The 14,240-nt window shown below is 35.4% G+C and overlaps 1 protein-coding gene across 1 annotated transcript; it reads left to right on the top strand.

The window, feature by feature from the left end:
* The first annotated feature begins 10,139 nt into the window (after positions 1-10,139).
* Positions 10,140-12,283, top strand: LOC132126703 (phosphoinositide-interacting protein-like). Its single transcript, XM_059538188.1, has 2 exons — positions 10,140-10,258; positions 11,334-12,283. The coding sequence occupies exon 2, from the start codon at positions 11,410-11,412 to the stop codon at positions 11,806-11,808; it is 399 nt and encodes a 132-aa protein (XP_059394171.1). The 5' UTR covers positions 10,140-10,258; positions 11,334-11,409; the 3' UTR covers positions 11,809-12,283.
* The last annotated feature ends 1,957 nt before the right edge of the window (positions 12,284-14,240 follow it).

The raw sequence follows: 14,240 nt of genomic DNA on the forward strand, positions 1-14,240 counted from the left end.
CCTCATGTTCGGTCAGGCCACGCCCACTCCACTCCCACTGTTTAACCTCCTGCCCTCCGGGAGGCGCTTCAGGAGCCTCCGGACAAGAACCACAAGATTCAGGAACAGCTTTTTCCCATAGACAGTAAAAGAAATGGACACAGCGACCCCATTGGAACTCAATTGAGACAAGTGAAGCCCATTTTTAGCGATTTTTAGCACTTCCGTTTCTGACGCGCAGACTCAAACTAAGCTTGATGACATCAGCAACCTGTCTGACAGATGTAAATCTTCTAGTAGCTGTGCGTGCAAACTGCCATCGTTAATCTTGCAGAGACGGCGAGCTTGAGCGGGGAGTTCTTTGGCGTGAGTGAGCAGGAGTAAGTATTCTGATTAATTATTTTGTATAGTATTTTAAAATGTAACGCCAGGGCTTGTATCTATGGGCTTCTCTCTTGACGTCTCCCCGATTGCCTGCGAGCTTCTCCTTCTGTCTGTACAGTAATTTCTCTACTGTGCGACAGAGAGTCGAGTGGTTATGACGCAATCGTTAGCCTATTTTTACAAAAACTTTTTCTACGGGCCATAATGTAACATAGAAGGTAATGGAGCCCTTTATACATTGTCGTGTATCTTTAGAAATAAATAATGGACAAATGGAGTCTTTAAACGCCTCAGATGTAAAGATATTCGCTGTCAAAGTGACGCCAAAATGAATGGGAGTCAATGGGATGCTAACGCAAGTGAAGATCTGCTACAAGATGGCGGCACGCGGCCGACTTCAACTTCCGGTCGACTTCCTTCCCGCCTGCTCTTTCCCTAAAGCTGTCTCCTTGCTAAACTCTGCCCTCTGACACCCCCCCCCACACCATACACACAGACTCCCCCTCTTCGTCACTACATCTGACTGATTTATTTATTTATTTACAACAAGCAAAAACAGAAACCTTGTTATTACTTGCACTACTGTCTGTTCATCCAGAAACACTGAGTAATCCATTTGCACAGTGAAATATTTTCTATGCACTTTACTTTCCATTGCAATAGTTTAAATGATGTTAATATGTTTTTAGTTCTGCCTATAGTGTACATACACTTTTATATAATCCATCTGTATAGTATGTTCATAGTACACCCATCTGTATATCATGCTAATAGTATTTGAAATCTGTAAATTATGTTCATAATACTTATCTGTATAGTTATTGTACATATTGTAGACCTTGTTCTGTACTTACTGCTTATTGCACTTCTGGTTAGATGCTAACTGCATTCCGTTGCCTTGTACCTTACATGTGCAGTGACAATAAAGTTGAATCTAATCTTATCTAATCTAACTAAAAATAATGGCTGTGTTTTCATAAACTTGCATTTGAAAACCTGTTTTCAAAAATATGTGTTTTCAGTCCTCAAAATGCAGTTGTTGTGTAATCGAACAGGCAAAACGCATAAAAAGTTTACAGTTTTTGGCTAAAAATGTTGTCGTGTAAATGGCCCCTTAATGTTATGGTGCTTTAATGGTGTGTTTGTCCTTTTTTCAAGGACTATTGTACAAGTGAATCATGACTTATGCTGAATGAATCATGATACTTTCATGGTGCTTTATGTCCATTTTGAAGATCAACATTTTTTTATTAGACATATAAAAAAAGAGCATCTTTCTTTATAGTGCTGTATGGAGCAACATTCAGGTGAGAAAATGATGACAAAATGTACCTTTTTCAGTTTATTTTACATGGGTCACAAACTTCTGGGATTTTTTTTCTTCTATTTTTTCTCTCTCTCTGTTGAGAACTTTACAGGTCATTAATACAGCTATGTTAGCAACTTTTTCTCTAGATTAAAGTGCTTTGCAACCCAAATGATTGAGTGTGGACAAGTTGGTCTGGGGTGACCACGTCTCCACAGTTCCCAGGGCATCATGGGTCCTGTGGGTGTAGAAATAGAGATGAGAAACGAAATGTGAAGCTGGGAACTTCTGTGGGGCTTATGGAGGAATCGATTCTTCACCTCAGAAGGAGAAAATGCATTCTACAATCCTGTGGGAGTCCGAGGGATTCACCTTTACCCTTCACCGCTGGAAAAGTCTTTATGCACTGAGCTCAGGTCAAACTCCAGGACGGAGTATTGAAACACTGATCTTTGCTTAACCTGTTCATATAATTAAACTACTTGAGCCAGTCAAACTAAGCATCCTAATGAGGAATATGACTAGAACTGTGATTTCCTAACTGTGGGAACAAAGATATGCTTGTTTCAGTTTGCTGTTGGCCTAAGATTATTTGGGAACAAAATAACATATTTATTGTTACTATAGAAAAACCACCAACCCTGGACCACAAAACCAGTCATGAGGGTCAATTCATCTGGAAGCTGTCAATCACAGATAATGTATCATGGCAAAAATATTACTCTGTACAAAATATCACATGAATTGTTACTATGTAAAAACTGTTATATGATAAATGCAAAAAGAAAAAAGAAAAAAAAAAGAGAGAGACAAAAATTACAGAATTACATGACACAAAAAGTAAGGAAATAGTGCAAAAAAAACAAAGTTACTACAGTAAAAATTTAGTTTGTTTAAATTTTTATTGTTACTATTAGAAAAAACAATTTATTTAATGTAAAAAAACAATATAATGTACAAAAAATGACAGACTATAGAAGGTATACCCCCCCCCCCCAAAAAAAAAAAAAAAAAATTAAAAAAAATTAGAAAGAAATTACAATAAAATATATATATTTATTTTGTACAAAATGACACATTTATTATAGAACACTTCTGATTTGAGCTCTTAAGAATAAAGAAAGTGATGGCAGAATGTTTTTTCTGTACTGTGACATTTGGACTGCCTATAAAATGTTTTTGTTGTTGTTATTGAATATATATATATATATATATATTATATATATATTATATATATATAAGCCATGCAGCAAAATGATGCCGTTTCAGTTCTCTCTGTTCTCATGAGCTCTATATTGTTTATCCAGTTTGTTAATGCACTTAATGCAAATATTTCCTTCAGCCATTAAATTGTCAAAGCAACTACAGATTTCTAGCAAATTATCATTTAGCAACTTAAACATTTGCTGCAAAATATCATTAGCTCTGTTTTTTATTTATTTATCTTGTTGTGATGTGTAATGTGAACTCAATGCCTCTGAAGAAAACAGCTTGCAAATCAAATATATTAGTGTAAAAAAATAACATTATAAAGTCAATAATCTTAATGTAACACAATTTTTTCATGCTGCAATGATGGGAGTTTACAAAGTTTTATCCAATAAGCAGAATTAAATCCAAATTAAATTGTTTATGCAGACTCTGTAAGGCTACTTGAGATGATATCTGAGGGAATATAGTTGGTCTAATGTGTTTTTATGCAGATTCATAATCATTTACATTTGTTGTCATGTGTGATTTAAAAAGCCCTGGATGTTTAATTAGAAGTAATTGTTTTTTTACAGTGTTGTTGCACATTAGCCATTTCCTTATACTTATGTTTCCATCACTTTAAGAAACCAATAAGAATCTGACTTTACCACAGTTAGGGAAAAACCCATATCCATGGTAAAATCAATGTAAACCAGTGTAAAGTTGTTCATTTTCTTGTTGCCCTGATGCTCTGAAAGTCAATGGCGCTGTGAATCTCTCTGTAATACTCTCTCCATCTCTCCCACACAGAAAGTGAGTCTTGTTCGGGGTCTTTGGCCCCATAACTCTTCTTTATTGCTTTGGCTGACTTTACCACGGTAAGCGCTGACAGAGGCCTTTGTGCTCTTAGAGGAACAGCATGTATTACAGGAGTCAATGGGTTCAGATCCAGTTTGAGATTCTGGACAATACGTTCAGGATCAGGAGGGCAGATCCAATGAGGAAACTCAACCGGAGGATTCAAAAGCTTCAGAAGATGACTGGTGTGTTTTCAGGTATTTAAAGATGAAGTGTGTCGTTTTTAGGATGTTCAGGTTATTTGTGGTGTATGTTTAATGCTTACAGTCACTATGAGTCAGTCATAGATCATTTGAACAGACAAGTTCAAGGAATAGTTCACCCAAAAATGACAATGTGCCAGAATGTGCTCACCCTCAGCCTCATCGAAGATATAGATGAGTTTGTTTCTTCATCAGAACTGATTTGGAGAAATGATGCATTACATCACTTGTTCAGCAGTGGATGCTCTGCAGTGAATGGGTGCCGTCAGAAAGAGAGTCCAAACAGCTGATAAAAACATCACAATAATCCACACCACTCCAGTCCATCAGTTAATCAAATCCATCGAGATGTCTTTTTGCGTTTGTTCTGGTTAAAATATGAGTTCATTATAATGCTTCCTCCAATGAAAAAGTTTACCCCCTGTTGTCTTCTCACATCAAAATCCACCCACAGATTTATTTAGATCTGTTTTGGACTTGAAAACAGTGCCTGATCTGTGCTGATTTCTCTCCTGATTCAGACGACACGACTCTTTCATTGGAGAAAGCTAAATTATGGACTAGGCCTATGTTCGGAGTTAAAAATGTCTATTAATTTCTTATTTCTTACAAACACAGCTTTTCTCTTTCGTCATAAATAGCCGGACTGGAGTGGTGTGGATTATTGTGATGTTTTTATCAGCTGTTTGGACTCTCTTTCTGACGGCACCCATTCACTGCAGAGGATCCACTGCTGAACAGGTGATATAATGCTACATTTCTCTTAAAGCAGATACACAGCTGTGTGAGGTGAAACATCTGTTTTGTTATAGAAATATACAATGATGATCCAGCAACAAATCCTAAAACTGGCATGTGAGCTTTGTGGTGAGAAACATATTATCAAGAGAAGACAAAGATACCATGCAAAGATGAGACTCTTCACTTTAATCTCACAAGTGCAAAATACATGGAGATGCATTCACAAAACATTCAGTTAATCCAAAGACATTTAGATTTCTGAAAACTGCAGTAAAATGTGTTGCTTGTTGCTTCCAGTGTTTACATGAAAGTTTTTAAGGCACAATGAATGAATAAATTATTATTACTATTACTATTATTATTATTATTATTATTATTGGTCATATAATTGTATGTTTCATTAAATGTTTTACTGTCAAAAAGAGAGAGTGTGCTTTTGGTTCACAAACAGAGGTTTTATTCATCATTCACATCTCTTAAAAAAACTTGCTTCCATGGGAAATATTATTAGAAAAAAATAAAAAATAAAAATGTAGTTTTGAAATGCTTTGAAGATGAGCTGTTTCCCCACGACATTCTCACAGCACACAATAATTACCAAATAAACATGATGCATCATGATGATGCATCATCAACGCTTGTTGGTTTTTGATGTTTGTTGTTTCTGAAACACGAGAAACTGTCAGAGCAAACACATAAAACATAATTTAAATTTGAATTAATCTGCAAAAAAAATGAAAAATAAAAATAAAAAAATAGATTGTTTTCTTTCATATTGCATAAATCGATTAAATATAACCCATATTCTCTTGCGTTTTGATTTGTGTGTTATTGCTCCGGTTGCTAGTGGGTGTCAGAATTACATTTAAACCGAAGTTTGTGTAGGGCTTACTTGATAAAGAAGAAAATAAAAATAATAAAAATAAATACAAGAAGTTACAGTAAATTATATTATTAAATTAACTTTAAATGACCTTTCTAAAAACTAGTTTATACTAGATTATACTTGATTTACAATTCAAATAATTTTGTAATTTTACTTAAAATTTAATACAAAAACAGTACTGGCTTAATACAGTACATTTTAAAGTAATAAGAAGTTTACTTTCTAAATAATTTGAAAAACACATTTGACTAGATTTACAATGCAACCACTTGAGGGCCAGATTTACTAAACAGCTGACAATGTGCCAATTAAAGAACACAGCGCAAATTAGCGCAGCCACAAATAATGCTTTTTTACGCTTTAAATAATGGGGGGGGGGCGGTTTTCCCTTTTTTTTTTTTTGACGAGCTCAAACATTAAATCGTGTTGACTCATTGTAAATCTGGACCTACATGAAAACTTACAGTGAGTTAACTTTCTAAATACTTCAATAGATTATGTACAAAACAAACTTTTTTATACATTATATGTTAGCCTTTTTGTGTGTGTGTTCTGTTTAGATTGATTATACTTTGTTTAGAAGAAAAAAAATGCGATTTTTAAATAGATTTTATTTTGGTTATTTGTTTAATGCATTGGATTGTTAGTGTTCATCTTTTTCTTATTTTGTTCATGTTTATTGTGATATTTCACTGTCACGTGTTCACTTGATTTTTCAAACTAAAGAAGGTATGAGTCAATACTGAAATCGATTGAGCCTCAAGAGGAAATGCACTACTAGCTGTCATAAATGTGAACGTGGGTTTGAAAGAGTGAAAGGGAGCGGTTCAGTTAAAGAAATCCATGAAAGAGAGAAAGCTCTTCTGGGTCCAGTGAGGGTTTGGTAACAGTCTTTACCACACACACACACACACACACACACACTATCCTTCCCACACAGTGTTAAATAAATAAGTAGCTCCTGTCAAAGGAAGGGAATATGATGAATCCACACCTGTTAATGACGAGAGAGAAGGGCTGGTCTGAGTATTTGCATGTGCTATTAATGTGATCAACGATGACATTCAGTCCCTGGACAACAGTGTTTGTTTTCTGCTGGACGTGATCTTCACTGGCTGCATTAGTGCTAAATAACTAGTCATCCGAGCTCCCTCTGCTTTTGCTGTCTACTGTGACATTTTAGGGCAACATCCAACTGACTGATTCAGAACAACAGCGAATAACACAAATAGTGTGTCAAATAGCACATTTATTTTCCATTCTTTTTGTTATAAGTAGCTACAGTATATATAGTAGTTCTTGTTTTTTTTAATTTGGGATTTTTGTCATTGCAGTGCATTCTGGCATTGTCTTCTTCACAAAAGACATATGCAATGCTGCTTTAATTTGGAGAAATTAAAGAAAGCTACATAATTTGGAGTACGATACCATGCAGCACACTAGATTTCAGCCACTGCTTAGTATGATTTGGGGTGATTTATAGACCGTTTTCTTGGTTGTTTGTGTTTTTAGCATAAATCTGTCACTCCTGCCAAATGATTTTAGTTATACTGATTAATATTACACACAATAGAGTGAGGGAACTTTGACTTCAATCCTCTGTAAGCCGATCGGCTGTTAGCATCACACTGGTTCCCTCGACGAAGAGCCAATGGGATTTTTCCACAGGCATGTGGCATGCTCTGTGTTCAGTCATATAAATAGGCTTCTCGCGCTCTTTAAAGTGGATTCTGATTGGCTGTTTATTATTAGCGATTCAAACATTGACTATGTTTATCTGTAGGTGAGATGTGGACTTCCCTATTCTCATAGAATTCCTAGAACAGTTATTATTCTTATCGTCTTTGGTGTGAACGGGCCTTTAAAGGTACTAAAAACCTATTTATTAAATTTGTCCGTTTCAGATTTTCCAATTTCAGATCTAGTTGTCCATCGTGTTTTCTGTTCGATGAGTTCTCCTCAGTCTGTGTGGTTTTTGTTCAAAGCACGGTGTGAAGTGTTCTGGCATGCAGGGTGATTTGTCTAATTTGAAGCAGATTTATCGAGTTGTCTGTCTGGCTCCAGGGCTTTTCGTGTTGCGGTGAGGAAGAACATGACTCTCATTTTTTTTTTTTTTTTTTTGAGGATTTATCTGCATTTGTATCAGTGTAGCTGCTTGTTTGGAACAGACCGGCGTGTTAGACTGTATTTTAATTATTGAATGTAATTAAGTTAACTATGTCAACAGGTCTGAATGCAAACATCACTCTTCAAAAAGACAAACTACCAATAGTCAAACAAACAGCCAGCTTTAAATCAGCTCATTGATCATCATAAGAGACGCCCATGTCAGATATGACCAGTGTGACCGCAGCTTGTTTTACAGAGCTCATAAAAACGAGCTGGCTCGTGAAAAATAATGGTAAAATTCAGTCCTGGAAGAACCTAGATGTATCATAAGCTTGCAGGGTTTCATAATAGTTTTATCATCACAGACCTGAGCTGACTCTCAAGACTCAATCTAAACCTAATTTATGATGCTAATCTCTGCGGGACACTGCTTCACATTTAGACACTCTCTACCATTAAATTAGGGCTATATTTTTACACCATTGTTTCATCGCCCACCTGCTTTAAAATCATCTTTAACTGATAGCTGTTTTGGAACATGGTAGATGGTTTTCTAATCTTGAAATGAACCAATTAGAATGTTCCTTTAAGGTTCCAAAAACTATTCTTAGAACATTCTTCTACTACCTTGGCCTGGGCTACTTTATTTTCACCCACAATATGTTATTTGTTCGATTCTCAGGGAATGAATTCACTTAATATTTAAATCAATATTAATGTAAATTTCTATATAGCCTGCATTTGAATATTTTATGTAGGTTATAGGTCTACTAACCATTTCCGATGGGGTTTTGACCAGACGGATCCTCGGGGTGAGATGGAGCATTAAAGTTCTGCGGTTCAGTTTATAGGCTACTTGTTTTGATGGAGAGATGGACTTTTATTGCTTTGGTTCTGCTCTAGAGGAGGGCAGATGATATTTCTAAGGTTTTCGATAAACTGCTCAGAACCTTGGCTGTGTAAAAGTGTGTGCAGCCTGTGTGTGTGTGTGTGTGTGTGTGTGAGAGAGAGAAAGACAGAGAGAGATCCACATGTGAGCAAGTGTGTTCTGAATATTGTCTTTCAGAGAGAACACAGACCGTATTGATTTCATTGTACTAGTGGACCATAGTTTTCTTGCTTCAGAGCTGCTGGTTAAGAATACAGCTCTACTGCCCTCTAGTGTTGAGCACCGGCACGTCTGATTCACCTGAGTGAAGTGCTTGCTTCAAATTGTTTAATTAACCGTTAGAACAATGATTTCTTTGTCATTTCAAAGTCGTTTAACCAATTCTTTTTTTTTTTTGGTTAAATATTTAGTCTTCTTAAATAGGTTTGTTTTAGTTTTATAGCATGACCTTCATAACTTATTGCTTTTTAGACCCGTACTTGCTTTCTATTTTCATTATTTAAAAGGGAAATAAGTGTTAAATTATTATTATTATTATTATTATATTTATATACTATTGTTTTTTATATGTTAATTGGCTTTTTATATTTTCAAGCTTTATTTTAGTTGTAGAGTCAGTATACTTTTAATTTTTTGTTGGTTTATTTCTGTTAATATTAAGCTTTATTTTTTCAGTTTTAGTATTAGTAACTTTATTGCTTACACTTAACTTTTGTGTATGCTTAGGGACTTTCTTTCTTTCTTTCTTTCTTTGTTATTATTTTGGCTTTGTTTCAAACAGCTTTAATTGTGCCAAAAAAACATAACCGTGTCAAAACCTCAATCTCATTATGTAAACAAACTGACATTTACAGGGTTAATCCTGAAAAAGAATTTTTGATGATTAAAAAATCTGTCAGTGAAAGCAGAAAACAAAATATTAATATATAATATCTTTATGACAGACTTCTTTTTTTCTTTTTTTATATATATATATTTTTGTCCTCTAAGTCTAAGAACCTCTTAGTTGCAAAGGCAAAATGTTACTATTTTAAGTTTAAGTCTTTCATCTTAGATATGTATTTTATTGATTTGATTTTAGCACTTATTTTGTATCTGTTTTATTTTAATTACTTAATGGTAACACCATTATCCCCCATCCCCCGTCTCTTCAGAGCAGATGGACTCAATAACAGATCACACAGATCATTCTATCTATGCATTATACGGAAATCTATATTTCAGGACAGAGACATACAGATCTAATCATATTTAGTGGCAGTACAGTAACACTAGGGTGTGAGATATCTGGAAAGCATGTGTTTGAATGATTCATTTCTTGTTTCTGAAGTTAAATACAGCTTACAAAATGCATCACTATTCTGTGCATATACTATCTGTAGCTTTTGCCTGTCTTCTCTTTATATTTTGATGGAAAAGAGAGAGTGAATGGACAGAGAGGAGTAGAAAGAAAAGGATGAGTGAGTGTGGAAATGAGAGGAGAGGAGGGGGGAGAATTCCACTTAGTGTCCATCTAATGCACTTTACCACACTCTCTCTCTCTCTCTCTCTCTCTCTCTCTCTCTCTCTCACTCACTCCTCTGAGGTCTTGGATCATCTCATAGCAGAGGAGTTGACAGGACTGATGCTCATCTGACAGATCAGACAGATATCAGACTCAAGAGGATCCTCACGATTACACACACACACACACACACACACACATCTGACAGGTAAGACCTTCCAATCAGTGGCTTTTTAACCTTATTTATTCATAACGAATGAGCAGCAATATACAAAAGTACAGAAATTATCTGCATATCTATCGTATATCTTTTTAAATCTGTGCATTATGCAGAAATGACTCCTCTAACTGTGGGCTCATAACTAACGTTCACTGCAGTGTAATATATTCACATGTGGGCTGTTTCTGTACAGTAGCTGATCAGGGTGTGGCCCCGTGTGCTCTTTAAACTCAACACACAGTTATTTTACTCCAGCACTGCTAAGATCTCCAGCAGCAGCAGTGCATGTAGGTGACTGCTGGTAACTTCTGTGCTGTGTATTCCATTCATTTTAACATTGTTTATAGTCTTATAGTTTGGAATGTTTTAGTGATGGTTGACAAGAAAAGCATAGCTGTTATTAATGTCTGTTTTAAATATTAAAACTAAAGATTTGTGGTCTTGACATGAATGACGTGTTGTTGAGGAGAGTTTGTGCTGTTACTTTAGTAACTGATCAGATGCACCTGCTGGACCAGAAAACAGGTGACAAAATCACACAGATGCACAATGGAGAAGGAACTGGACAACATCTAAAAACTAGATGATGACAGAGCGAGGGTGCGGGACTTGACGATGTTTCCTTTTATTTTAAGTAGATTTTTATTTAATTTTAGTTAACACTAATATCCCTGCTCTTAATTTTGAAGTCTATTTTATTTTACTTTCAATAATAAGAAATGCTTTTTTTTTTTTTTGCACTATAATATTACTTGATTTCATTTAACTATTAATATATATTTATTTCATATTTGGCAACTAGCCCAGATTAAACGTGTTTTTTTTTGTTGTTGTTGTTGTTTTTATATATATACTTTTGAATACTTTTGAATAATTTTGATTTCAAATACCAAATTGTATTTATGTATTTATTTGTTTGTTTATTTTTTGGTTGTATTTTTTACTTTCTTTTTTACAGAGGCACTGCGGCATTAACAATAATGCATTATTATATTAGTTTATTATGTGAATGTAAGACTGAATGCTTAAATTCAGAAGATCTCAGTTTCATTATCATCCACAGGCTTGGCCAAACCAGGCGTCACAGTGCTGTTTACCAGAGACCGTGTGAGGCGCAGGGGTGCGGGACGTCCAAAGACATGCCATCAGTCCCAGAGCACCTGGCCCTCAGTGACGGTCCGTGCTCATATTCCCGCGAGCAGCTCACGCCTCGCTCCGAGAACACGGTCTTCAGCCTGGCTCACAACGACACCTTCTGGACCCTGCAGCCCGCTGCGGGACACTGCGAGTACTACTGGCAGGCCATCCTCCTCATGACCTCCGGGGGCAGCGTGCTGATCTGCGGGATGGTGCTGAGCGGACTTTACTTCGCTGGCTTCTCCATGATGGCCACCAACATCCTGGGCCCCGCTTTGCTGTCTGTGGGGCTGATGGTGCTGGTGGTGGGGATGGTTTTGATGCCCATCACACGACAAATGAGGGATCAGAGCGCAACCAAACACCTCTGCAGTTACTACAAGCCTCAAATAAACATCTGAGGAGAACTTAATCGTTCTCTAGTAGGATAATTAAATTCTCTTAATAGTAGGATAGTTCACCCAGACATTAAACTTTTGTCAGCATTTACTCATCCTCCACAGTGAACAGAAGTTTAATTTTTGGGGGTGAACTAGCCTTTTAAGGCAAGACACTACAGGCAAAACAATTATTTGTTTGTTTGTTTGTTAGGTTTTTTATGCACTGGTCAATTTTGTGATTTTGAGCTATTTTGCTTCCTTAGCTTGTTTTCTTTCAGACTAGGGTTATTATCATTAATTAAAGCTATTAGAAACATGTTTTGTTACTTGAAGTAAAACACTTATAAACATGAATAATGTTTTAAATAAATAAACACAACAAAACTACTACTAAAATTAAACGGAAAACTAATATAAAATCGAATTAAATTAAAAATAAAAACAATAAAAATTTCCTCCCTGCAACTAACTGAAATGTTTAAGCCAAAACATTAGAATTACCATAAATTAACTAAACATTTAACACATTTTTTTTCAATTTAATATTTAACAAAATATAATATTTAAACAAAAACTGAAAATATAATAAAAGCAAATAAAGCAAAATATTAATAAAAACTACATAATATAAATGATGCTAAACTGTTTCAGATTAGTGAGAAACAACCAAAACACACATTAAAGTGTCCGTTTTATTACATTTGATTAACTCGCATCTCTTTTTTGCATATTTACACATAACATTTCAGAAAACATCAAATTCAAAACGGTCATCTTAATGTACTCTAATTAATCAACTGGGGAAACATATTTTTACTTTATTCACCTTTAGTGTCTTGCCTTAATTGAGATACTGCATCACTCATCATTCTGAACAAATGTATTAAACTTAACTTGTTTTTGGATGACTAAATGAGCAAAAAATCTCATAGACTCCACATCTGCAGTAGGAAACAGAGACTAAAGGATGGACTTTTTCCCTTGGGTCTGAAACCATGCATTCTTCAGAAATGTAAGAATGTCGTTTACAAAGTTTTCTGCTTCGCTTAACCAGCGTGGCGACTAACCTGCCTGCTTTGTCTGTAGCTTTCAAACTGAGGTCAAACATGCATAATGTGAATATTAAAATTGTGTTTGAGTATTGTCTCAAATTCTTGTTGTGAGAAATGTGTCGACTTTTTTAAAGCTGGAAACATGTAAAGCAATTTATATATATTCTTCGTTAGGCTTAAAAATATTTAGAATTTGCATATGCTCATCATAGTCTACCATCCAATCAGGATGTGTCAGAGATTAGAAACTAAAGTCTGCAAACATGAATAGAAGAGAAAGATGCGTGCAGCTTTAGTACACAGAACCAGATCTCTCGTTTGAATGACTTGAGCCCAAATTTGACAGGCAAATTTTTAGGATGTAAAAAAACTTTTTTTACATCATGAGTTATTACTGGCATGTAAGCCAACAGCAAAGTCTATATGAGACATCTGGGCCTGTATTCACAAAATATCTTAAGGCTAAATATAGCTAGTAACTCACCGATTTAGCAGAAAATCGTAAAAATAATGGGAGTGTCAGTATTAAATTTAGGAATCCTACATTTTTTATCTAAAAGTATTTCACAAAGCATTTTAGTTCTAAAACTAGCTCCTAAATCTGTGAAAGGTTAGGAGTAGAGAAGAGGACTCCTAAGTCACTAAGATGGCTTTTAAAATGGCTGTTGCCAGTAATCGGAAGGTAAGCATTTTAGAAATATCTGAAGGTAGTGAGCTTTTATAAAGGTATCATCTTTGGTTTTGGAGGTTGTCAAAGTCTGCTTTATTGTCAATTCTTCCACATGTACAGTGCATAAGTGGGGAGGGGGTTCAGTGGTGCCAATTAGCTGAACACATGCTTGTTTAATTAGTGACACTTAGCCTGCATTTAAAAAAAAAAATTGACTGTGGCAACCTTTTATTTTAAACCTTTATCTTTACTTTTAAATTTTTCTATGAATACATCTCTGACAGATACTATCAGCCAATCACTGTGTGCATAGTAAGCATGCTTACATCATCCATAGCACCAAAGTCGACCCTGCCATTACTCTTAGCTTAAGACTTCTCTCTATTCCTTAGCTACATTTTGTCATAGCAGCTTTGTGAATAAGTTTTAAGAGAAAACTCTGCTAAAAACTTTTACTGCTATTTAGGAGAACTCTTAATTCTTTAGGAGAATGTTTTGTGAATACGGGCTCTGATATCTAGTGCAGTGCGGCCAAATTTACCATTACTCAGAGAAACATTGTGGGCGAAATCATTCAAATGGAGCATCACAGTCCCGCCCACAGCTGGTGCCGGAAGTAAAAATTCAATGCAATTTCTGCATTGACATTTGGGGTATAAGCCATAAAAACGTAACCATACATGGTAGACTTAAAACCAGCTACGGCTGTACTAAGCGATAGTATATGCTCA

Source organism: Carassius carassius, chromosome 1 (genome assembly GCF_963082965.1).
Source record: "Carassius carassius chromosome 1, fCarCar2.1, whole genome shotgun sequence".
NCBI classification, from domain to species: Eukaryota; Metazoa; Chordata; class Actinopteri; order Cypriniformes; family Cyprinidae; genus Carassius; species Carassius carassius.